At 43.9% G+C, this 26,106-nt stretch overlaps 1 protein-coding gene across 4 annotated transcripts; it reads right to left on the bottom strand.

The window, feature by feature from the left end:
* Positions 1 to 684: 684 nt before the first annotated feature.
* On the bottom strand, positions 685 to 26,106 carry hmga1a (high mobility group AT-hook 1a). 4 transcript variants are annotated; one of them, XM_060937170.1, is made up of 5 exons: positions 26,011 to 26,106; positions 23,062 to 23,166; positions 12,793 to 12,891; positions 8,268 to 8,327; positions 685 to 3,105 (listed from the first exon to the last, which is right to left on the bottom strand). In XM_060937170.1, exons 2-5 carry the CDS (start codon positions 23,155 to 23,157, stop codon positions 3,028 to 3,030), a joined length of 333 nt encoding a protein of 110 aa, XP_060793153.1. In that variant the 5' UTR covers positions 23,158 to 23,166; positions 26,011 to 26,106; the 3' UTR covers positions 685 to 3,027. The 4 variants fall into 4 exon arrangements, with proteins under 4 accessions (XP_060793153.1, XP_060793154.1, XP_060793155.1 ...); XM_060937171.1 differs by lacking the exon at positions 26,011 to 26,106 and adding an exon at positions 24,680 to 24,754; XM_060937172.1 differs by lacking the exon at positions 26,011 to 26,106 and having other exon boundaries at positions 12,793 to 12,888; positions 23,062 to 23,748.

Consider the following 26,106-nt stretch of genomic DNA (forward strand, 5'->3'; position numbering starts at 1 on the left):
TTATGAGTCAAAATTAACAAGATATCTTGAAATTCAATTCATACATTTGTGAAACACTCAACTATGAACAAAATGTCTCAGAACAGCTTTGCAGGAAAACTGATTATCAGTTCTAGACATTTATTTCACGTGTGTGGTTTCCCACATCATGGGGTTCATGTTTGTCGTCTTAAAATTATTAGTTTTTAAAAATAACAGTTTTGGAAACTATAAGAATAGAAGCTTTGGTAAGAAGCTTAGCAAAATATTTTCCTAAAACTATATTAAGAGCAGGGCTGGAGGACTCGAGTCCACCTTCAGATCTGAGATGTTAGTTTTCTATCGTCCTGGACTCGGCGTTTACACTCCATCTTTGGTCTCAGCCAACATTGTATTAGGTCTCGACTCAAAGTCCAGCAGCCTTTTAAAAGTGTTTTCTCCCTGCAGTAACAAACAATGCAATTGATTAAACCAGTTTGTTCAGAAGTATGTGGTCTGGAAGACGAGTTTTTCCATGTGTTACACACCCCAGCTCTCATTTGGACTCAAAACTCCGTCATTAAAATGGTTGTATCTCAGCTACAGCAGTAGTCAAGAAATTTGAGAGAGGAAGAGAGACAGTTTCATCTTTATATAAAAACAAAAAATTAAATACTAATACTAAAAAAAAAAAAAAAAAAAAATCTGAAGAGCACAACAAAAGGGTAGGAATCATCAACTTTATTACCAGTCTGAATACAAAGTCTTGCAGGCCACAATTAAAAAAAAAAAAAAAAAAGGTACATTGTAAAGACTGATCACAAACAGGCACCCCACACACACGCAGGCACCCCACACACACACACGGTGAAAACAGTTTAAAAAAAAAAAAAGTACCCAAAAGTGAACGAGGAAGTGGAACTGAGGGAAAGTTGAGGTTAAAACAGGATGTTTGTTATGAACTCCGTGTTGATGCACTGAACTGAATGAACGCATCAAATCTCAGAATTAAACTGAAAAATGACAGTAAAAATGTTATTCTTTACATCTGGACCATTTTCCAAAACAATTAGTTTTGCTTATTAGTTTGTCAAACAAAATCAGAGTTAGAACCTAACTGAATATTTTTTTCATGTTCTGCCAAATACCATGTCCCCCCCACAGTGCGTGAACATTTTAAATGAAAAGCCTGACAATATTTCCTCGCAGTCTCAACGCAGTCATTGCTGTGGCACATCTACAGTCTCACATGGGGAGGACGACGAGAAGGACGGGAGGGGCACAGCCAAGACATGAAACCATCGAATGATGTGCACTCAAGTGCACACCGTTATGAAGGAGGCATTCTCTAAAAACCTCTGAAGTACTAATGAAAATCCCAACGTTAGGGGACGGGGACACATGAGGGGGAGGAAAAAGAAAGAAAAAAAAAAAGGGGAAAAATAAAAAAACCTTCACTCACACACTCCTGCCAAACAGAGGCTGCACCGGGAGCAGCTGAATGTCTTGTTTATTTTATTTAACAGTAAGCCGCCCTAAACTGACAGAGTGAGGTACGAGTGTGACGTTGCAGTATTCCGGGGTTTTTTTTTTTTGTTGAGTTTTTTTTTTTTTTAACCGTGTTTGTAGCAGCATTAAAGTTCTGAGAAATTCAGTCGCTGGACCGATCGACATTCCCTGACTCAGTTTAAAAAAAAAAAAAAAAAAAGAAGAAAAAACCACTTACCATCAGTGATGAAAATGAAATGGTTTATTAATGGGTGGGGGAATTTATTTAAAAAAAAAAAAAAAAAAAACCACAACCTGCTCTTCTCACATCTGTATTCTACACAAGTCCTGGGAAAATGTGTTATTTGCAGTCCCGTTGTCTTGAGATGAGGATTTACTTTTCCATTCAAAAAAAAAAAAAAAAAAAAAAAGAGGACACCAGATTACACTTCTCAAAAGGGGAGCTTGACTTCATTTTCCAAAACCGAAGCATGTAGTTTTTGTCCTGTGATGTTCAGCTTTTTTTTTTTTTCCAGGAGGGGGGGTTGAATTTAAAAAAAAAAAAAAAGTCATCCCTTAACATTGTGATACAGCACGGATTTAAAAAAAAAAAAAAAAAATCTGTAGGAACAAATCAGACAAGATCAACGTCAAGCCGATACGCAAGACATCAATATATCGTCCGATACATCACAGTTTCATCAGTGGAAAAATCACACATCAGTGCATCGTTAGTAACCACCTCAATGAATCGGCGAGCATTTCCACAAACTGCTGACGGATAGCTAGATGCCTGTTTAGCTTCATCGCGTGAGCGTTTTCTATAAAAGCTCTTGATCTCAAGACGACGGGACGACCACTTTGTGGAGAAGAGAAACTTTTGTTAAATGGTGATCGAGACGCGCACAGTCGCACTCCGCCCCTCAGGTTTTCCTTTGCAAACGGCTGAAATCTTTTGCAACGAACTGAGTGAGGAGTAAAAGACGCAGATTTATGAAAATCCACCGACTCCAGAGATTACAACGGATTGAACAAGTGTCGCCATGTACTGGTGTCTATTACACACTTGGTTTCTACCAGTAGAGATTTTGTATATTTTAAAAAAAAAAAAAAAAGCATAAAGAAAAGGGAGGGAGGGGAATGACAAAAAAAAAAAAAAGAAAAAAAGAAAAAGGGAAGCCAAAGTCCTCTCCCCACACACAAAAAGTAGGTTGATTCACCTTTGTCCAGAGGTGGTGTGAACATCTAAAATTTGTTAAAAGCAAAAACAAAATCTGAAACCTGCATCAGAGCAAATCTTTGTCAAGGAGGAAATGCAGCCAGCGAACAGAAACACACTGCGTTTGACATACAAGTACACACACACACAATGAGAGAGAGTCCGTTTGTGTTCCAGTGGTGGGTGAGAGAGAGAGAGAGAGAGATGCACTGTAGTGTGCTGCTGATGGAAGATGAATGGAGAGCGGCACGACCTTCAGGTTGTGTTTTTTTTTTTTGCGAGGTTGCAAAAAAAAAGTCCAGATCTTTAGTTGAAACCGGAAGTGATGAGATTGAGTTATGAGGTAGCGCTGATTTGCTGATCTACTGTTCCTCTTCTTCCTCCTCCTCCTCCTCCTCTTCCTCCTCCTCAGAAGACTTCGATGGCTGCTCTTCTTTCTCCTACGTGGATCAGAGGACAGACGGTCAGCGACAACCACCACCTTACAAAACCACCAGGCAGCACTTGCGTCATGACCAGACATCGGTATCGCGATGTTTTCCTGACATCCCGTGATCTTGTGTTTAACGTCAAACTACGGTTTTGCCACAAGATTCTTTTACAGATATCGCAATACGAGAGCTCTGTACCAGATCGCCTCCCCCCTACTACAGAGCGCGTCAAGAAATAGCGTGCATGTACTCGTGTAAAACTTGATTCTTTATCTGTAGACCTTCCTGCTCTCTATACAAGAGCGCCACCTTCTGGAAATAAGTTTGATATGCAACCCTCAAGAAAAAGTCACATGACCTTAAAAAAAAAAAAAAAAAGCCCCACACACTCATTCGCAACTACTAACCAAAAACTGCATTTTAATCCCTGAATTGTCTAATAAAAATATTACTAACGAGGGATCTAAAATATTGATCTTGAACAGTGTGTTATTTTATCAATGTTTGACACACTGACGTATTAAAATTACACATTTTAGAAATATTTCACTCAGTTTTTATTTGTATAACTTTTATATTTGTTTATTAGATAGATGTATATATAGTGTGTGACCTCTGAAAAACAGTGATGAGAACCTCCTGTATAAACATTGTTATAAAAAAAAAATTAGACTTCAATTCAGCTGGCCTTCTGTTTAATCTCCACTGGAATAATAGCTTTCGGTAACCACTAGGGGGCGATAAACTCTAAAGGCCTTGTAAGCAGGTTCCATCGACTAAAAATAATGGACAAAGCCTCTGTGATGTCGCTCAAATCAGGAGGCTACGGGCGTCGCCATCTTGGCACCGCCTGATGCCGCCGCCCAACTCCCTGCTAGTCCATAAATAGAGAAAGGGGCGGGGATAGTGAAACCCGGCCACTGGAATACTACAGCTAGAACACGCCTATTAACTTTGAAGCTAACAACCGACTGGCTAAACTAAAAGAAGCCGCTCTGGAAGTCACAGACCATAACTTCAACAGCCAAGTGGCCATTCGAGGACGTACAGATTTTAGCACATCCGCATTGGCTTCAACTTTTCAGGAGCGGAGCAGAGCTTGGCATGCTCACACAGCGCCATCTAGTGGGGATTCTATGAAGCTGAATACTGATAGAAGGTTCCTCCGTTTATTTACGCCTGTATTCCTATCTGGAAAGCATCCATCGATCCCAAGCTGATTGTTTACCAAGGAGCTGACGGGTGGCGTGCAAACACAAAGCTCTAATAGTGCGAGATTGAAGTCAGTGAACACCTGCACCTACCTAGAGGACCCTTTATTAATTATAGCTCACATCTGGCATTAACATGTGTCCTGAGTGAGGAGACTAAGTGGACAGGGTCTCAGACGCAGAAGATCTCATGGTGGTTGTGTGGACGTGAAAGGGGTCTCGAAGAGTGATGAAGAGCCTAGTCAACTGCATCGTCGTGGTCATGATCATGAGAAAAGCTCACTGAAGGCAAGAGGAGTTCTCCAGTGGAGAACAGGGATGCGAGAACATCAGCGGAGAGATTTCCTCGCTTCTTTCACTGGCCAGTATGAAACCCAATCACAGGTGGGCACTAGAGACGCCACGCGTAAACATGTGTGCACCATACTGAAGAGCAAATGGCACCATCTTGTGGAGAAAAAAAAAAAAACCACGAAGAACTTGCTCTCCAGCTTGCTTCTGATGAGTTAGAATGAATGCAAAATAACTTTTCATTTAACGTTTGCGTTACACGACGGCAGGCTGCTCTTCTCACGTTACGAGTCCAGAGAAAACACATCACATCACATCTTGCTCGGTTATCAAGAGCATGATTTTTTTTTTCCCGTGCAGATGTATGCTGGTCAAAACCTCTGGAAGAGAGAAAAAAAAAAAAAGGCACGCTGACGTATGAAAGGAGTCACGATCCCGCCTTCAGATCGACACTGTAGGTTATAATGATTAAAATAAATGCCATAAACAGAAGTGGGGAGTATTTTGGAAATGTATTGTTCTGAAAAGACAAACACATGATGCATCACTGCAGCCTCCCTCCATTATCCCCCCTCCCGCCCGAATAAATTATATTTCAGATATTAACCAGTGCCCCCCGACTGAATTTGAACCCAAACCTCAACGTCAGTCTTGGTTAATACACATTTAAATTACTTTAAATCTGCACTGAGAGGCTCTGTGGAGTTTATTTGAGAGCTAAAGTGCTGCATGGGAATCCCCCCCCCCCGATCTAAACAGCCTAAAACAAAAGGATTATGAAAATAAAATGATCTTTTTAATTTTAAAAAAGGCAGGTAAGCACAGTTACACTGAAGCTCTACAGTTTGGCTCTTTGCTTTTCTTTCATTCAAAAATAAAAAAAAGGACACGCCGGCCCCGCCCTTTAGGCAAAACGGATTCATGCAAATCATCAAAGCCGAGTGGAGAGACCTGGATGGGGGATGGGAGCCCATGTTAAAGACCTTTTCAAGCTGCCACTTCCTGTTCTGTGCTCGTCTCTCAGCCACGAGGTTACCCCAGCTGAAGTGAATCTGAACCGTGAGCCAGAGTGCACCGGTTATTGCGCAACGACACGAGCGCTTATGAATCAACCGTTCGGAAGGAAATGCTGATCGAACTTGTGGTTTGAATCAGACGAATGTCAGACTTTCACGAGCTAAATATCTGTGCGTGAGTCAGGAGCGTGGACTTTCTGGAGGCCTGTTTAAATGATTCGACGTGGAACAGAACCAAACCACTGTGCCAGGGCCATGCCTCATGTTAGAGGAATGTTGTGTAGAGCAGAGAGAGAGAGAGGACAGGCAGAGTTGGGGAGACAGGACACACACACATACATGGGGCAGGACAGAAACAGGACAAGCAGAAAGAGAGGCACAGAGGACAGGGCAAGCAGACAGACACACACGGGGCAGGACAGGACAAGCAGACAGAGAGGCACAGAGGACAGATGGGACAAGACAGACAGGCAGACACAGACACACACAGAGGACAGGCAGGCAGACAGACAGGGAGAGTTGGGGGGACAGGACAGAAACAGGGAACAGGACAAGCAGAAAGAGAGAGGCACAGAGGACAGATGGGACAGGACAGACAGGCAGAGGACAGGGCAAGCAGACAGACACACACGGGGCAGGACAGAAACAGGACAGGCAGACGGCAGGACAAGCAGAAAGAGAGAGGCACAGAGGACAGATGGGACAGGACAGACAGACAAGCAGAGGACAGGGCAAGCAGACAGACACACACGGGGCAGGACAGAAACGGAACAGGACAGGCAGATGGCAGGACAAGCAGAAAGAGAGGCACAGAGGACAGATGGGACAGGACAGACAGGCAGAGGATAGGGCAAGCAGACAGACACACAGGGCAGGACAGGCAGAGGACAGGACAAGCAGACAGAGAGGCACAGAGGACAGATGGGACAAGACAGACAGGCAGAGGACAAGACAGACAGACAGACACACAGAGGACAGGCAGGCAGGCAGGCAGGCAGACAGACAGACAGAGAGAGTTGGGGGGACAGGACAGAAACCGAGAAAGAGGGAACAGGACAGGCAGACGGCAGGCAGAGGACAGGACAAGCAGAAAGACACACAGAGAGAAAGAGGACAGGCAGAAGGAAGAGACAGGACAGGCAGGCACAAGCTGTAGAAACAAACAAAACTGAAAAACAAAATGCTGCATGAAATCCCCTTTTCTGATAAGCCGCCAAATGCAAAATGTTTTCACTCACCGCCCAACGGCCCCCCCCCCCCATCCCATCCCCCCCTTTTATTATCCGTTTGTCATTTCCATGGCCTCGTCCTTCGCTATAGTTAAATAATCTAGTCACGATCTGATCGGTCCTGGTGTTTTCTGCACTCACGAGGAAAACTAGTTGCCAACAGGCACGGTCTACAGCGTCCGCTTAAACCCACACGACACTTTAACCCACAGCACGCCCAGGTCCCAGGATGCTTTGCACCAGATCAGCACAAAACTTCTGGATCACCACCTGCGTGGATTAATGTACACCTGGAAGTCCAATCTAAGAATTTTAGTATCATTTAAAAACTTCTTTAAACGTGAGGTGAAATGGTGCCAATACTTTAACTCACTAACAAAAGGTTAATTTCACAAAGCTGCAAGTTGAGGCTTTCTGGAAGGAGAAGAGGTTTATTAACATCAAGGGAAGGAGTCTCCAGTGTCGGAGGGAGCGCGACAATGTTAAACACCACTACAAATGGATTTATTAAATTAATAAGATATCCTTCAGGACCGTGATGTTCTCATCTCTCCATCACGTCAACCTGCTGTTGATTCGTTTCCTAGAATACAGCAAACTGCCCAGTGATCTATTCTTTACTTCACCACTTCATCTATTCTTTACTTCAGTACAAGCTCAAAACACACACACACACACACCTTTAGCCTTCAGTCACCACACAGAGGTCACGTGATCACGTCTTCTCTAAACCCAGGTGGTGGTGAACCGGAGGTCAGATGTTTGTCTTTCGTTTTTACCGAATGGGAATTCATCTCCGCTCACGTAGGAACCTGATACACACCTCACATTTCTTGGAATATGACGTACAGGATGATTTATCTGGAATGAGCAACACCAGCAAGTCCCTTTTCATCCCGACAGGGTGAAGGAGGGAGGGTTTTGTTTTTAAATGCCACGTCAGCACCCGAGGCTCTCTCATGGCAAGAGCATTTCCAAAAGCGATAGTTGCTTTATAAACGATCAGAAGAAAAATCAACTGAGCCGCTTTAAAAACCCAACGCTTTTGGTGGCGGCGCCTTCTTAAAAAACATCCTCTGAAGCATTCCGAGAGTAAAACCGTTCCCATGAGGCGTTTAGACAAGGACAGCAGAGTAAAGAACCACGGCTGAGCTGTGAAAGGCCACCACGCGCACACACAACCACTTCATCAGGTCTGCTTTGGAATGAGGAATTTTTTTTTTTTTAGTGTCTGATCGCAGGGTTGATTTTGTGCAATTTGTTTTTACATCCTAACAATATCAGGTCAGTCATCGAGTACTCGGACCAGTACAGAGGCCTTCAGGGCCACACACACACACACACACCCCCTTTTCCATAGAGTGTCAGGACTGGGTGTGAGACGGGTGATGTGATTAATAAGCAGTGTGAGAGGGAGGACTTACTGCTTTCTTGGGTCTTCCTCTGCGTTTTCCTCCTGCAGATGCCGTCGCAGCAGCCGCTTTCTGAGAGAGAGAGAGAGAGAGAGAGAGAGAGAGAGAGAGAGAGAGAGAGAGAGAGATGCACAGACAGGAAAAAAAAGGTAGAGAGACAAAAAAAATGGATGGATGTAGAAAGACAGAAGGCAAGGAGAGAAAAATGCACACAAAAACAGGCAGAGGTATAGAGAGAGACAAATGGACAGAGGTAGAAAGAAAAAAAATGGACAAAGGGAGAGAGAAAGACAGACGACAGTCAGAGACACAAGAACATATGGAGATGCAGAGAGAGAGAGAGAGAGAGAGGTTAGTGGATTCCATCCCCTCACTTTACAGTGAATTGTTAAATCTATTGCATCCTTAAGACAGGAAGTGACTCACTGAAACCACCACAGTGCAGCGTGTGCACACCGACACTCCGCCAGCGTAATCATGGATTACAACATTAACTTTCTAAACACTCCTGTAACGAGCTGCAGTTAAAAACACGCCCCAGTGCACGGAGGACAACACACCCATGAAGTTGGAATCTAATCCAGCTAAACGGTAATCACCAGTTTATACCGTGCTCCAAACCCTCAGTGTCGACATGTGGATCAGAGACTGTACGACACACACACACACCGTCCCAGAGTCGCCTCAGACAGGCAGGGAGTCCTTTATAAACCATGGAACACTCGGATAGACGAAGTTCTTCAGGTGATCAAGCAGGGGTTTTTCTAGAAAAATTTAGTACGAGGGCGCTCACCATGGCAGGAGGGAAAATGGTGCCGGTTGTCCGTCCCCCCCGCCATGCGAAGCCTTTGAAAAATTGAGGCTACAATGGGACATTCTGAGGCTGACAGGGAAATTGTAACAAATTGTCAACACTGAAAAAGAAATCATTTTCTGCCCTTTGGCTTTCTTCCGTTTCGTGCCGCGGGATGACATCTTTAAATGCCCAAGTGTCAACAAAAACAACTCGCGAACTACTTGTGTCAAAAGCTCCCGCGCCGGTGGGTGAAAGGTCATTCAGTCTCGAGAAATCTCGCTCGACAAGTCAGCTGACCTTGTATGTAACCCATGTCAAATCTCGCGAGAGCAGCTGCGACAAGTAAACAACATGGCGCCTCAGTCTGGAAAACGCCAATTCGGATTGTTTTTGCACCATCTGGCGGTGTATCTACTATGATTGGAATATTTTTGGAGTAATTATAACGTATTTGATGATCAGACACATTGTCACGTGGTGTTGCTGGGATGTTTTCACAGAGAAAAGATCGTTTTGAGAAAGACTGCATGTTGTGCAGTAGCATACAAGTGCATGGCCTAAGTGTGACTTGGTTCAATCTGCATTTCAGTAAGGGGGCGCACGCCGAGAGTAAGAGGGCGCAGCGCTCCTGTTCCCCGGTTTAGACGAAAGCCTGATCAAGGATCTCTCTTTTTTTTTTTTTTTTTAATCATTTACATACAAAACAAGTCACTGAGCTGGATGACAATGTGAGGGAGTCAAATGATGTGAAACTGGACGCTAGAAGCTTCTACTACAAAACTAAAAGGAAAAAAAAAAAAAGACAACCTGTAAATTACATTTTGGTCAAACTGTTACTGTCGTAATACTGCAGTACTTGTGCAGAAGGCTTTTCTGGGGAGAGAGAGAGAGAGAGAGAGAGAGAGAGAGACAGACAGAATGACTCACCACTAGAGGGAGTTATTCTGTGTGTGTGTGTGTATGCGGGCACCCAGCCAGAGGGCAGTGGGTTCGTTGGCTATTATGTTAAAAACGGACATCAACTGCACAAAGGCCACTCCAGTTCATTGGCCACCTGGTTTGAAGCTCTGAGACAGCTGGCAGACCCAACACACACACACACGAGTGCACATGTGTATTGTGCAGAGAAGTGAAGGGGGTCAGCAGTTGTCATGACAACAGTAGATGGAAACTAAACGTGTGCGTGCACGTGTTGCATGTGTACACATACGTTTGTTAGAGGTGGAGGGTGTTGTCATGGAAACAGCGCCTCTATCAGGTGCACCTGCACCATGCAAAATGCCACAGGAAGCCACAGTGAGACAGGAAGTGGGGAGAACCCACCATCCTGCTTTCGTTTTAATGTTTTCAACTTGCCGCCTATAAACCTGGTACAAACACGAGCGCGTGTTTAAAAGAAAAACCAAACCGGGAGGTTCTCCTCGGGGGGGGGCGCAAACCTGATGACAGTCAAACAGCTAATATGGAAGAAAGTCAAATTTAGCCTCATTGAGTTCAGAAGTAAGTTTCAAAACACTTGTCTCAGCAAATCTTGAGTCATCAGGGATGAAGCAATTCATTTACGTTTAGTTCAAAACGTGGCCGTTGGATTTAAGTAGTTAATACGCCAATTGCTATTAAAAACCCCAATGTGAAACTTACCAGAGAACAAAATTTTGCACATTCAAAACTTCACACAACCCCCCGCCCCGCCGCCTCAAATTTCAGGTCAATCAATTTAGCGAAGCAGCTTAAGTTTGCTACGTCAACGTAAACTCGAGCCACTAGATGGCGCTGGAAACAAACCGAAACATTATCCGAGCGCCTCTTAAAACTGCTCACGTTCGTTCAAGTTAAAGGAATCCTCTGGCAGATTTATTCTCAGACTTGCTTTCGGTAAAAGTGGCCGCAGATTTCAAAACTCAAACTTCGTTTTCAGAGACCAGAACAGTGTCTGAGAAAAACAAAAATTCTCTTTGGTGACGTATGCGATGACGTCACGTCTGATCCAGTTTGTCGGTTGCAGCTGATCAAGCGCACTTTGCATTTTCTCTGTGGAAACGCAGCGCTCTTTAGCATCATCGTGGCATTCATACGCTACACAATGAGGCATACTTCTTTAAAAACTGATAAATTTGGTAAAATACGATGTAAACCAGGCTTGTAGTACTCGAGTCTGACTCATGCCCCAATTTTAAGGACTCATGACTCGACTTGAGCACTGATGACTCAGACTCAAACTGGAGACAAGGATTTTTTTTTTTTTGGTAACGTGCCATAATTTGGCATACGATATTTATATCTACATTAATTTTTATACTAAATTCCATGCAAGAGTCTCACACTTGTGCGCCTTAGTGCATGCATTACATAGACTCCTGCTGTAAATTACTCACACCTGCACAGGATTAAGGCGCGATCAGCACACCGATATAAAAACTGTGAAAACACACTTTGCGAAGTATTGAGTTGCTGACATTACCGAGCCTTATTTCCTTGTTTCTGATAGCCCGTTTGTGTTTCACTCGACCTATCGCCTGTTTCACCGTTTTGCCTGCCGTTCTGATGGTTTACGTGTCTCCACTTATTAATAAAAACACACCTACCGCCGTTTCTCAACCACCTGACACTCCCTGATCAGGAACGAACTAATGTTAATGGCGCTGAAACAGCCACCGTCACATGCTGCAGGTGGAGTCTTGGACTCTCAGATCAATAGTTGTCGACTTTTTAAAAAAAAAAAAAAACCCCACACGACACGGACTCAAGGTTTAGTGACTCAACCACAATGCTTTTTTTTTTTTAAAGATTTTTTTGGGGGCTTTTTTTTCACCTTTATTGGATAGGACAGTGTAGAGACAGGACAGGAAACAAGCGGGAGAGAGAGAGACGGGGAGGGATCGGGAAATGACCTCGGGCCGGAATCGAACCCGGGTCCCCAGATTTATGGTATGGCGCCTTAGCTACCTGAGCCATGACGCCCCCTCGACCACAATGCTGATGTAAACAGACAGAGTTGCTCCAAGCGACTGCTACTCGACATCGCATACGTCCCCACCGCAGGAAGTCTATCCGGCATTTCAAAGAAATTTCATTTTTCTCGACTACCATTTGGTCTCCGAAAATGGGAGGGGAAAAAAAAAAAAAAGTTTGAGTTTTGAAACCTACGGCTACTTTTACTGAAAGCAAGTTTGAGAATAAATCTGCTGGAGGAGCCTTTGCAGCAAATTTACCAAAGAATGAAATGAAAATTTCACACAAGTGAAATTCAAAAACTCACATTTCAGTCGTCAGTAATCGCAAAACGTTAAAGGCAAATTTAGCGAAGCAACTTAAGTTTGCTACATTGACAATGCAAGCTCAAAACAAAAAAAAGTGTCTGAACAAAGCAAGCCACTAGGTGGCGCTAGATCGCTGAGCATCGGGAACAAATCAAAACTGTGCCCAAAAAAAAAAAAAAAAAAAAAAAAAAATTATAGCTACCCTGGAAATGGAACTCAAACGAATCAATTCCAACTGAAAAAGAAAGACGATAAATTTGAGTCAACAACAGAAATGTCAACTCTGTTCGCCAACTCAGACGTTATCTAAACACGCATGACGAAACTTACTGGAAGCTGCGAGTAGCTAAATGACATAACCAGTCAATTTTACCGCGATCATTAAATGACAAACTCCTCCCCCAAGTTAATTAGACTTTTGGACATGTGATAATTTGTCCATCTTGTCTTCCCTCCCCCGTAACAATGCTAACACACTCACTTTGCCTTTAGGTGCTGAGCTTGGCTTGTTTTTGCTTCCCTTTGGTCGTCCTCGGGGCCTCTTCGGCGTCGGGGAACTGCTGGGCTCCTGCTGCTGCTGCTGGAGGAAAGAAAACGGGGGAAAGAAAGAAATATTAGCGTTACGCTTTCTTACCAGAGTTTCCAAAGAACATGAGAAATTCATTACATTAATCTCAGGAAACTTATTTGAACACCATAAAACAAAAAAGTACAACTCTTGCAATTTAATTTCGTTAGCCAACAATACACTCTGCACCTTTCTCCTTTTATGAAATTTAAAAAAAAAAAAAAAAAAACCACACCCCACAACTTTTTGCTTTTGTTTTCACTTCTTCTGCGAAAGTTCCATACCATGATACATCACGATTTGTAGATATGTCGTCAAGAATCATTTGGCCCCGCCCTCAACTTTAACCCCACACCCAAACCTCTCGCACAGGCAGCTCTTGTAATATCAAGGCTTTAAAATCATATCAAACAAGATCTGCGGTTTGAGCTTCTGTTTGTGATCAAAGCGTCGTCATGAACACCGAGAAAACATGCGGTTAACCCAGTCCGATAATAAAAACATTAAAGTGCGTCACTGTGTTATCACCTAGAAGTGGATGTTGTCGCACTGAAACATCCTCGCTCTGAGAGGTCGTGCTTTTAGGCTTCTTGGTGTGTTTTGGGGTGAGCCAGAGTTACCATAGAGAAGCACTGCAGAGTAAACAGGAAGACTGCGCGTGGCACGAGGACGCCGTTTCACACTTCACGCACCGAGCAGCTCTCAGTTCTTCGAAATCAGTTTCCTTTCTTTAACTTCTCAAAATCAAACCCTCAGCTTTCTGAGGAAGAGCTGAAACATGCATTGCACCAATCACATGCATTTAATATTTTGTACACCCTCAGAGACTCCGTGCTGACATTTTATAAGGTTGGAGATACAGAGCAGGGGATCGGAGCCCATTTCTTTTTACAAAAATCTCTCCAGGGTCCTCGATCCTTTCTTCTTCAGCTCAGCCCACAGGTTCTCACTTGCCCCTTTTCCACCAAAGCAGTTCCAGGGCTGGTTCGGGGCCAGTGCTTAGTTTGGAACCGGGTTTTCTGTTTCCACTGACAAAGAACTGGCTCTGGGGCCAGAAAAACCGGTTCCAGGCTAGCACCAACTCTCTGCTGGGCCAGAGGAAAGAACCGCTTACGTCAGCGGGGGGGCGGAGTTGTTAAGACCAACAACAATAAGACCGCAAAAGATCAACATTTTTAAGCGACGAGAAGCAGCAGCTGTACAAACGCGAAGTCATCCATTATTATTATTGTTGTTGTTGCTGCTTCTTCCGTGTTGTTTTTGCTTCGATATTCGCGCCAAGGTTTATGCAAACGTAGCAACGTAATGACGTATACAACGACGTAATGACGTAGCTCCGCAAGCTATGGAAAAGCAAACTGGTTCTCAGCTGGCTCGCAAGTTGAACAAGTTGTGAACCAGCACCGGCCCCGAACCAGCCCTGGAACTGATTTGGTGGAAAAGAGGTAAGGGCCAATTTATGCTGACAACCCAGTCCTCGCAGATAGCATCGCAGACAGTGTCTGCGTAGCCCCCCCACCTTCGCAGACGCTCTGCACGCACCTCCCAAAAATTGTGACCGCCACAGACAGCGTCGCAGACAAGAGGGCTCCGATTGGTCCACTCTACATGCACTTCCGCTTCCCTACTTTCCCGGTTTGGTTTGTTTTCACGACCGCCATTTTTAAAAACACGAGTGAAGATGGAGCAGCACGAAGAGCGGTTGATCGAGGAAGTACGGACATCTATACGACTCCAGTTCTAGTCATTATAAGTAACCGGAGGATAACCACTCCACTAACCACACCCACCAGCTACTCCTAGCGACTTCGCGCCCCCTTGCATTGTGGCGGTGAATAACATCGCGCACGCCTATTACTCCCCGCTCAACGATAAATTACAACTGTCTGCAAAAAGCTATCTGCGAAAGCCTTGTCGCAAGAGCACGCAGAGGCCTTAAGAGTGGTTCAGGTCAGGAGACGGAGATGACCAGGGCAGAAGCTTGAACCATGTGTGTGTAGATTTGGACATTGGATCATTGTCCTGTTGGAAGACCCAATGATGACCCAGTTTCAGTGTCTGATTTAAAAAGCCCTGGTGTTTCATGGAGTCCACGGGCCCTAATAAGGTTTCCAGGAGCTTTGGAAGAAAACCATCAGAGAACCTCTACCATATTTTGCAGTTGGGATCGGGTTCTTTTCATTATAGCTGTCCTTTTTACTTCAAACCCACCACGAGTTTTTTTTTTTTGGGGGGGGGCTCTATTTTTTTTTGTTCCATCAGACCAGAGAACATGCTTCCAAAGTTGTAGGAGCATTTCACAAACTTCAGGTGCTTATGTTTGTGGTTTTTCTGGAATCTTCCAAAAGAACCTGTTGGTATGGAGGTGGAGTCTGATTGTGGTTTTGGAGACCTCAAGAGGTTTTTCCTTCTTCTTGTAATCCACCAGTGATCCTTGGGGTTTTTTTTTCTGCCTCTCTTACCCTCCTCCTCACTGTACGTGGGGGCAAAATAAACTTGGCTCCTTTTCCAGGTGAGTGTGGAACAGTTTCAGTTGGCGTCCACTCCCCCATTATTGTCCTAACGGGACATTTTCAGGCAAGTAGCTCCCCCCCTCATAACTTATGAAGGTCAACACATTTTCACATGTAGTTTGCATGTTCTCTTCCCTTTCCCATATTGATGTTGAGGGAATTCAGCCTCTGTGTCACCTCATATTTGTTCCCCAGTTAGTCAGGAAATCATGGATTACAGCATGAAGGTTCCTCCACACTCCAATCAACTCATGTTGAATTTAAATGGGAAACATTCTTCAGGTACATCACGTTCACGATCATTTCCAGGGTGCCAATAATATTTTATTGAAAATCATTTCTAATGAGGGATTTGTTTCTCTGAATACATTTTTCAAATAAAAACTCTTACTAAATTTGTATAAGGAGTGCCAACGATTGTATTGTACATAATGCGTTAGGTTACAGATGAGACTATAAGCAAACAATTTAAAAAAAAAACAGCTAAAGTGTGAAAGCGAGTTAAACTGTAGAAGGCCCTGTTTTGGCGTTTGTGGACGCGCTCGGTCGAGCGCAGGAACCGTCTACTTAAACACACAGCGATAAGAACACAAACGCGTCTTTCCATCCAGGTCTGAAGAATTGATTGTGTGTGTTTTGCCGTATGTAATCTTTTAACAGGAAGACTTTGTTACAACACAAAGAAAGCAGTGTTCAAGGTCAGCGCAACTGACACCGGCTGCTACTTTAAGACCAACAGGTGGCACAGAGCGCTCGGCTGCCAAATTCCTCCAAGTGCATCAGGCACGTCGGAGGAAAGCGGAGACCTGATTCGGGCAAGGTCAGCGGGGCCGAGACGGGAGGAAGAGGCGTTTTGGGGAAATACCGTCAACAAAAACATGGGCTGTCACTCAAAGGATGACCAAGACCGTCCACTAATACAGGAAAATAATAAAAAGACTGGGCGATATACAAGAACATCGTGCTAAATCTCACAATACACCGTGCATCATGGTCATTTTGAAAATAAAATTGGAAAAAAAAGCAGATTTGATCATTTTGTACTGTCGTTACCTTTTTTTTTTTTTAAAGCATGAAAAAAAAAAAGATTTTTATACATTTAAACCCAGCATAAAGCTTCTCTGAATTGTAATTTTTTTTATTAATTTATAAAACATGCAAACACTTTTGCTGGCAGTTTGTGACAAAACCAATATCACAATATGATTTTTTTTTTTGGCCATATCATACTGTCCAATAGTGCTGGGCGATACGATGAAGTAATCGTGATATCGTGATGAATTCCTTCACAATACAAGTTTCTTCGATGCTGTGGAAAAAGATCACAAAAAAGTTCTTACGTTACCGTTTTGTTAGCAGCTGGTTGGCAAACCGACACTTCAGGATACTTCTATTGTGCAACAGAAATGTGTTCAAATCCCCCCAATGATGCCTTCATCCACACTTACCGCTCAATTTCCTAGTACTTTTAAGTTTTTCCAGCGTTTGAGAAGAAGATTTTCACTGGAACTGGGAAGAACATTATCCAATCGGTAACGTTTCCTAGTTTGTGAGCTTCCGCTAAACTTCACAGTGTGTTTACATGCACGGAGAAAATCAAATTTCTGCCGTAGCTCGACTGAAATCGAAGTTCTAAATGCCATGGAAACACCTTAGCTCGGCTGAAAGCGAACCGAACTGGATTTCTTGTAATCGAGCTACGCGACCTAGATTATGCGATTGTAGCCGAGCTACTTAGTGCATGTAAACCCTAATCAAGCTACTTACTTCAGCACTGCCCCTTCCGGAAGTGACGAGACCACAAGCAGGAAACACAACAGCCTCGGTCGGCATGACAACAGTAGTAGTAGCGAGCAGCAGAAGAGGTCAGGAGGAACAACACCTCTCGATGTTGCTGTCCTCATCGTCGTCGTTCTTGTGAACACGGAACTGATAACTTTGTTAACACTCTTGAATAGCTCTTCTTCATGACGACAACTGGAAGTGTACCACCTCGATGGGGCGTGTAGCGCTACCTGTGGCTCGGGTGCACAATGTACCTCACACAATAGCTCGATTTCTTTGTGTGCATGTAGGATTGGATTTCTCTGGCACCCCTGCTGGGACCCTTAGCTCGATTACCGACAGCAGCTCGATTTGGATGTGCATGTAAACGCACTGACAGAAAAGGTTTGCTAGCTTGAGCATGATGGAAATCATATCCGTTATTAGCGACACAGATTTCTAAATAAAATTTATCCTAATAACATTACTAGGGCGGCACGGTGGTGTAGTGGTTAGCGCTGTCGCCTCACAGCAAGAAGGTCCTGGGTTCGAGCCCCGGGGCCGGCGAGGGCCTTTCTGTGCGGAGTTTGCATGTTCTCCCCGTGTCCGCGTGGGTTTCCTCCGGGTGCTCCGGTTTCCCCCACAGTCCAAAGACATGCAGGTTAGGTTAACTGGTGACTCTAAATTGAGCGTAGGTGTGAATGTGAGTGTGAATGGTTGTCTGTGTCTATGTGTCAGCCCTGTGATGACCTGGCGACTTGTCCAGGGTGTACCCCGCCTTTCGCCCGTAGTCAGCTGGGATAGGCTCCAGCTCGCCTGCGACCCTGTAGAAGGATAAAGCGGCTAGAGATAATGAGATAAGATGAGAGATAACATTACTGACTGCTCTAAAGCTACAAAAAGGATTCGACGACAAGTTTCTGAATCACGCTAAAATGTTTACCACCACCCACACACTGCATCAAACAGCAGGTGGGCCTCATAGGTATTCCTAATAAACTGAATTCAGGCTACTACTTCCACACATGAACACGCTCACAACTCCAACAGATACACATGGGCATTGAAACAGGAAAAGCTAGTTACATGAGCACGGTGACGAATCGACGCTCATAACTGTTATACGAGAGACCCTGAATGGTTTGTATACTTAAGCAATTGTATGCCCTCGAGAGATTTTAAATTTAAAAAAAAAAAAAAAAAAAAAACCCCCACACAACCTGTACCAGAGCGCTGTAACTCATCCAGTCGTGACTGACAGCTGATTCGCGCTCCAAAAATTTGTAGCAAGTGTTTATCACTTTAATCCTGTTACGGTGAAGTTAACGGCTGCTTAACCCTTTACCCCTGAAAGCAGTTGCTACAGCCACTCTTGTATATGTATAAACTGTTCACCCTTCGAACATATTTACAAGAAAAAAGTCGTCATTATGGTGCATACACGCCGGCGTCATAAGTCATTATGGGATATACATGGGGTCGTCATTAAGGGGTTAAACGATTAGTCAGGTCATAGCGAGGCTCCTTCATCTTGATAAACGTAGTAAAAGCAGTGATGACAGGACGCTGAACCGGAAGTAGCAGAGTTGAAGATGCTGAAGTTCTCATCGGGAGGAGTGACGGCACATTTAGGCCAAGTTTACATTAGACCGTATCTGTCTCGTTTTCTTCGCGGATGCACTGTCCGTTTACATTAAAACGCCTGGAAACGGGAATCCGCCAGCGTCCACGTATTCAATCTAGATCGTGTCTGGTCCGGTGCTGTGTAAACATTGAGATACGCGGATACGCTGTGCTGAGCTCTAGCTGGCGTCGTCATTGGACAACGTCACTGTGACATCCACCTTCCTGATTCGCTGGCGTTGGTCATGTGACGCGACTGCTGAAAAACGGCGCGGACTTCCGCCTTGTATCACCTTTCATTAAAGAGTATAAAAGTATGAAAATACTGCAAATACTGATGCAAATACTGCCCATTGTGTAGTTATGATTGTCTTTAGGCTTGCCATCCTTCCACTTGCAAGTGGTAAGTGATATGCGCTGGGATCACACACACAGAGGCTCAGTCCCGAATCACTGCTCGTGCGCTTCACTCGCGCGCTCTGTGAGCTGCGCAGGGCCAGAGTGCGCACCCTCCAGAGGGCACTCGCTGTTCAGGGCGGAGTGATTTGGAGCGCAGGATGCCTGCGGAGCTGAGCGTATCCGTGTATTGGTGTTGCTGTGTGCACGCGAATCGTGTATTGGTGTTGCTGTGTGCACGCTAATCGTTTTAAAAACGTTAATCTGATGATCCGCTGAAACGGTTGATTCTAATGTAAACCCCACCGTAGATTGCTGGAAATGGAGTCACCAGGAAGATGAGATTTATGGACTTGGCGAAGGAGGACATGAGGAGATCCCCGAACGGGAACAACGTGGTCTCTTGAGAAACGTACTCCGGAGGAGTTCCTTTTATATGATATTCATTCAGGGCAACATTAAACTGCAGCTTTGAACACGTTTGGGGTAAACGAGTGCCTTTGCACGACAAGATGCCGCGTGCGTTATTTTAGCCTTCTCGGACAGATTGACATCGTCGTTGTCGTTTCTCCTCTTTTATTCTTGAAGACTCGCCAAGCTTCAGGTTCGTACACGAGGTCATGCGGTACAGCGTGTCCACTCATTGGTCACAGCAGCGATTTGACGAGATCATCGAAACAGAGACGTGTTGTTAATAATAATGAAAAATCGTGTCCTTTTTAAGCAAAAACAAACCAGCAGAGAGGAACAGAGATTGGAAGTAAAGCTGTGGATCGTGATGGATCTTTTATCAAATGGAAAGCACCGTTTTAATACGATTTACTCTGCCGCACTCTCAGTGGCTCCATGGTCACTTCCGCCTGCCACTTTAAAAGCACACCAAATGTAGATAAAGCAGTGGGCGTAGCTTTGTGTATGGGGGAAAGAAAAAAACAGTAATTTGATTAAACAAATCAGCGCTCACAAAAGTATCGATACATCACAAGAATCGCAAGGACAGGAATCTCCCCTCCAAAAAAAATAAAATTCTTCAAGCATCCTGTGTGCATGCATATATATAATTTTTTGTTTTATATTATATATTTATGCATGGACATGACCTTGGAGGCAGAACAAACGTACAAAATTTAGGCACCAACTGAAGGAGGGGAGAAAAAAAAAAAAAATCCTACTGCTTTTACTTACAACACGTACAGCCAAAAGTATGTGGACACCTCACCATCATATTCATGTCCTTGATGAACCTCCACTCTTCCGAACAGGTTTTCCCATTCGATTATGGGGCGTGGCCATCAGGATTAGAGGTCACTGAGCTACAAGAGCATTAGTGAGGTCTGGCACTGCTGTTTAGGCGAGCGAGTGTTCCAGTTCATCCTAAAGGAAACTGCGTGCTCCCAAAACCATTGAAGTATTGTGATGACGTGTCCACGTACTTTTGACTGCCGTATGTGTCGCGACCGTTTTACTTCTTGAATTCACTGCGGTCGTTTATTCCGACTGGGTTCGATGTTTGCACGTGGTTCGTCATAAGCAGGCCCACTTTCCAGCTGAGAACCAAATGAAGCTGCTCAAATCATCAACACAACCTGGGTTTGATAGGTTCTGGTTGTGCTAGTCAGCATTAATGGTCTAATCTGAGATGGACGACTCAATAAGCCAATCACTGTTCAGAATCGTGAAGAACCAACCAACCAACCACCACCGAACTGGAGGAGGTGGGTCACTCATGGTTCTTGGTTCATGTTCCAGGATGCAGTTGAGGTAAATGTGATGGAGAAGCAGCAGCAGGTGTAGGAGGAGACAGAAAAACGAAAAAAAAAAAAATCCATCCATCCATCCAACAGAGAAGACGACATGATAGAAAGGTGATACACTCACTGGCCACTTTAATAGGAACTTGTTCTTGGTTCCAAGATGCCTGTTCTTGGCTGCAGGACTGGAACCCAATGTGCTCTGTTGCATGTTGAGATGCTTTACTGCTCACCACGGTTGTAAAGAGTGACTATGGAGCACTTGCATGTGACGTCACAGCCGATCCAGATTGTGACAGACGCCATCTTGTCGGTCAAACGCCATATTCCGCCTTCTACTTCTGGTTCTACTTTTACTTCTACCTTTTCTTCTGGAAAACCCTACTATATACAATTCTACTACAATGGCTGCGGCTACAAGCTCTCGCTACCTGTGCAAGTTTTTTTATTTTTGTGTGTATTTTTGCGTGTTGTTCGTCTGTACCGGACTTCAATATCCACTACAACCGTATGGACTTACTGGACATTGGTTTCCAGCAGAAAATGACTGTTTGTAGCGATTTCCATCACATGCACAACATTCCGAACGAGATAGCGAGACCAGCAGGGTCTCCGTGGATTGTTAGCGGAAGCAAAGCGAAGGAGGTGGCGCTGGGAGCGGAAGCAAAAGCGAGGCTGCAGAGCCGGCCTGTTGACTAAGCTCAGAAAACAGCTACTCAAACCTCCACTGCTAAGCCTCTACCTCTCCAACGCCAGATCCATGTAAACAAGACGGACGATTTGGAATTACAGCTGGAATTACCTTATTCTATAATCGGCTGGTCAGTGCTATACTCAATACTTAAGTGACTTACCCATCCAGTGAGGATTCTTGTTTACAAGATGCCACATCTGAGTCGCTGACAAATCCTGAATTTCTGTAAAGATAACTGTCCAGAGATTTATAAGCACGCAGTGCTTCACCACTGAACAGCGAGGGAAAGTTAACGAGGTAATTATACACGTCTGGGTATTCCGCTGGCAGTTCAAAATCCGGTCGTGAAAACTCCGTCCGGTAAGCCATAAGGGTCACAAATCTGTAGATCGTTTATTTTAGACATATATCTAGTTATCTGTTCATTAGAAAAATGAGCCGTGTAGTCCGTCGGTTGAAATTGATCCATTCTGTACACGAGTGCAGCAGTATTCAGCGGTGTTTTTGACCGACAAGATGGTGGTTGTGTACTTTCCGGTCACGTGACTGCAAGATCTCTATACGAGTTACTATAGCCTTCCTGGCAAAAAAGCTTGACCCAATCTGCCCCTTTCAATCTTCCTCAGACTTCTCTTATCAACAAGACATTTGTTTGTTTACACCCACAGAACTGTTGCTCACTCACGCGATGTTTTTCACACCGTTCTGTGTAAACTCTAGAGACTGGTGTGTGCGTGCATGTGTGAGAAAACCCTCAGGAGATCAGCAGTTTCTGAAATACTCAAACCAACACCCCTGCCACAGTGAAAAAAAAAGTCACACTTCGAGACCACAGTTTTACCCAAGTGGTGCTCCTAATAAAGTGCCAATGCATTTCTCTGCTACATTGTGATGTACAGGACAGTCAGGGATCATTTCTTAAGAATATAGACACCATAATCTCTCAGAAATAACTATCTTTGTATCGCCCCGCCCCCAAAATCAAACGTCATATCTCCATTAAAAAAAAAAAAAAGACAACCAAGATGCACTGAGGAAATAATTGTGATTTCAGGGACATCCATAACGTTCCAGTGTTTAGTTACACAGTGAAGATCTGATCATGTGACCAAGACGCTAGGGCGGAATAAAAGGAAGCCAAGATCGTTTTTAATTAAAGATAAACTCAGGACTATAGTGTAGTGCATGGAGATGAAAATAAGTCTTACTTAACGCTTGATGCAGGTTGTATAAAAACACCAGAAATGACATTCCCGAAATCGCATTTTGGCACAGGTGTATGCAAATAAGCACTCCTGCACCTGCTCCTTTAACTTGCATATCATATGCATACAACACACCCATCCCGTTCATGTTTCTTTCAGCTCGTTTTGTTTTAAACACTCACAATCAGGTGATTGAACTCTCAGCACACAGGAACTCTCCATGTGCTTCCTCGTACCTGTGGGTTCTTTCGGGGTCTCCCTCTGCCTCTCTTCTCGGCTCCGCCCTTCTCTTTAGTAGAGACGGCGCCCTTGTCCTTGGCAGTCTCGCTCATGATCTCTTGCTGGCAGAAAGAAGATACAGCGACAAACGGATTAGGACCTGCAAACCCCACAAGATCTGCTGTTTCAGAGACATTCGGACCCAGTCGTTTGTTTCACCATCACAATCTGGCCCTTGTAAAAGTCGCCTTACGCGTGTCCATTTTTCCCCTTCTTCCGACATCAACTCAGAGGTGACTGCTTAACTTACTAACATACAACGGCACTCACCAGGTACCACTGGAACGAGAACCGTTTTGTAAAATGCTCGATTTTAACACCAAATCTGTTGCTTTGAGGTCTCTAATATATAAATAAAGACCTCAACGCCTCAGACAAGCGCATAGTTTTACAACAATAATAAATAATAATAATCACCACACCCCTTAAACATTTTAAAAGGTTAACCCTTTAATGCAGGGATCCTCAATCTTACCCACAAAGGGCAGGTGTTTCTGCAGCCCTACATACGAGCCATGGAAGAAAGGAGGCGCACACGTACTCTGCCTCCGTCTGTCCATGTCACACTCTCCCTCCCCCCCATCAGTCTACCTCTGCCCAACTGTCCGTGTGCGCGTCTCTCTCTTCCCCCCCCACAACCTCTTCTCTCTCTGTACCCGTCTGCGTGCCTACCTCTGTCTCTCCCCACCCCCCCTTCTATATGTCTCCGCCCCCACCTGCCTGTCTCCCCCATACGTCTCGCCCCCTTTCCTGCCCACCCGCCTGTCTCCCCACCCCTCTCCCTTCTGTCTGTCTGTCTCCTCTGACTAATACACACAGACCTGTCTGCATCTCCCTCTTTCTCTTCCACATTTTACTAAAATATCACCTCATCCCTGAATGACTGGAGACCACTGGTGGAACTTAAAAGTCTCTAGACTAACTCTTGACCAACTTCCTACAGTAAAGACTTCACATTAAATTAAAAAAAATAATAAATAATAATAATAATGCTCGAAGGTCAGTCAACCAACACTTTAGATTTTTTTTTTTAAATTGGCTGCATCATGCAGCAGTCCGAAAGTGTAGAATTTAAATTAATTCTCTGACGTGCAAGTTTAAAAACAAAATAGATAAGTAATTTGCATATCAAAGGGCTTTAATCCTAAAAGCGTGATGTGTGTTTCTGCCCCAGTCTGATGTGCACACAGGAGAGCCAGTAGAAGAGGATGTTCTCCATCGCACTGCTCAGTGTTTGGGTTGATTCCTGTAAAGAGGCGCGTCAGCTGGGTGTTGATCTAAAGGCAGTGTGGGATCTTTCTCCTCCTGACTGACGCACACACACCCGGAGGGCTTTATTACACCCGCACACCCCCCCGGAGCTCAGGGAGCTAGCATGAGGCGCCTGCGAGCTAATAACCGGGCTGGGGCTTGTTTACAATACAAAATAAACGCGGAGGAAACGCTCTGAACGCTCCGACTCATCCCCGGAAATCAGTTATCAGCTCAGAAATTTTATAACAGACACAAATTTGCATCATCAGCACACAATCAATAAATAAACACCATAAACAAACAAGCAGCAATGAGAAATACCTCCGCGCGCGCGCAGCTTTAACTGGAGGGGTTTTAAGTAGTAGAGCTGCGAACATCCCCCTCCCCCCCCAGCCTAACGCTACTACGGGAGCCCGGAAGGGACAAAGAGGAGGAAAAGCGAGACGGAAATTCGAACACGCAACATGTGCAAAGAAAACTGGCGCGCAAACAAAGAACAATAACTACAAAGAAACAGCTCACAAGCCAGAAATCTCAAAGCAGGACGAGTTAAAAATTAAATCATATTTTTAAAAAAAAAATCACGAGGTAATTTACAACAAAGAATACATTTTAAGCAATGCAAAAACCAGGCAACTTTAAAAACAAATAGTTCTAGATCAAGCAGAATAGCAGAACATGGGCTACAATAAACAAACACTTCAAGCATAGGTAGTGTTTAATAGACAATTTTAAGGACTTTTAAAAAAAAAAAAAACGAAATAATAAAAACAATGCAAATTGATATTGCAGATTATTCTTTGCATCTTAATTCTTTTTTTTTTTTAAAGGTCAATTTTGGCTTTTTTTTGTTTAAAATATTATGCTTAAAAAATAAGTAATCAAAAAAGAGAAAAAATATCACTCACATAACAGGTTAAAACACAAAAAAGTTAGTTGTCTAGTTAGGGTGATTTATTGTATGCAGATTATAGCTGAAGTGAGCAAAAATTGAAGAAAAAATAAAAAATCATCCCAGGAGTAAAACTGAGCAAGTTTAAACAGCCTTCTGAGTGACTGACTGAGATAATTTATTAGGTGACTAATAAACCGGAAATTCACATTTTAATTCAAACACAATGAGAAAGAAAGAGAGAAGGAGTGTAGCTATTTTGAATGAACAAGAGTGATCGTTTAATTCAAATCCTGTAGAGCCTATGGGTTTACTTCTGTCCTAAAGGATGATAGATAGATAAATAAATATATAAAATTTAATAATAAATAAATAAACCCCAACCATCACAACACCGCCAAATGTCCTTCTGCATTACTTTCATTTCAAGTTTAAAAGAAGAGGAGGAAAAATAATTCCAACCCCAAATCAACTCAACCCAGCATCAATTAAAGTCATTTACAAGCACATATACTGAGAGAGATAAATATTAACGATCAAAGGACGATATTTCCTAATAAATAACGTCTCACAATGAGCGGAAGTTACAATGTAACTCGTCCTCGCGCGCGCCCCCCCACTCAACCCTGTGATAAGTCACATTACTCAAACTCTAAATCCAATAAAAGTCCCCAAGGTCGAAAACAAACTCCCAAACCGTGCAGGACTGGAGAGGAAATAAAGAAATGAGGCAGTGAGAAAAGGGATATAACCGCATTACCTTCCTGATGAAGTCAACTCTGTTGAGCTATGAAGCGAGCAGTGTTCAAGTGAGTGAGAGAAAAGGCGCTTTCAGGCATTTTAAAGGGCTTCCGAG

The sequence above is a fragment of the Neoarius graeffei genome, chromosome 13 (genome assembly GCF_027579695.1).
Source record: "Neoarius graeffei isolate fNeoGra1 chromosome 13, fNeoGra1.pri, whole genome shotgun sequence".
Lineage (NCBI taxonomy): Eukaryota > Metazoa > Chordata > Actinopteri > Siluriformes > Ariidae > Neoarius > Neoarius graeffei.

What these genes read in the sequence shown, in the direction of transcription:
- hmga1a (XM_060937170.1), bottom strand. Translation starts at nt 23,157, where the DNA reads ATGAGCGAGACTGCCAAGGACAAGGGCGCCGTCTCTACTAAAGAGAAG. An exon ending in GCTCAGCACCTAAAGGCAAA is followed by an intron (nt 8,328 to 12,792) that starts GTGAGTGTGTTA and finishes TCTCTCTCTCAG; the next exon opens with AAAGCGGCTGCTGCGACGGC. An exon ending in GAGGAAGACCCAAGAAAGCA is followed by an intron (nt 3,106 to 8,267) that starts GTAAGTCCTCCC and finishes TGATCCACGTAG; the next exon opens with GAGAAAGAAGAGCAGCCATC.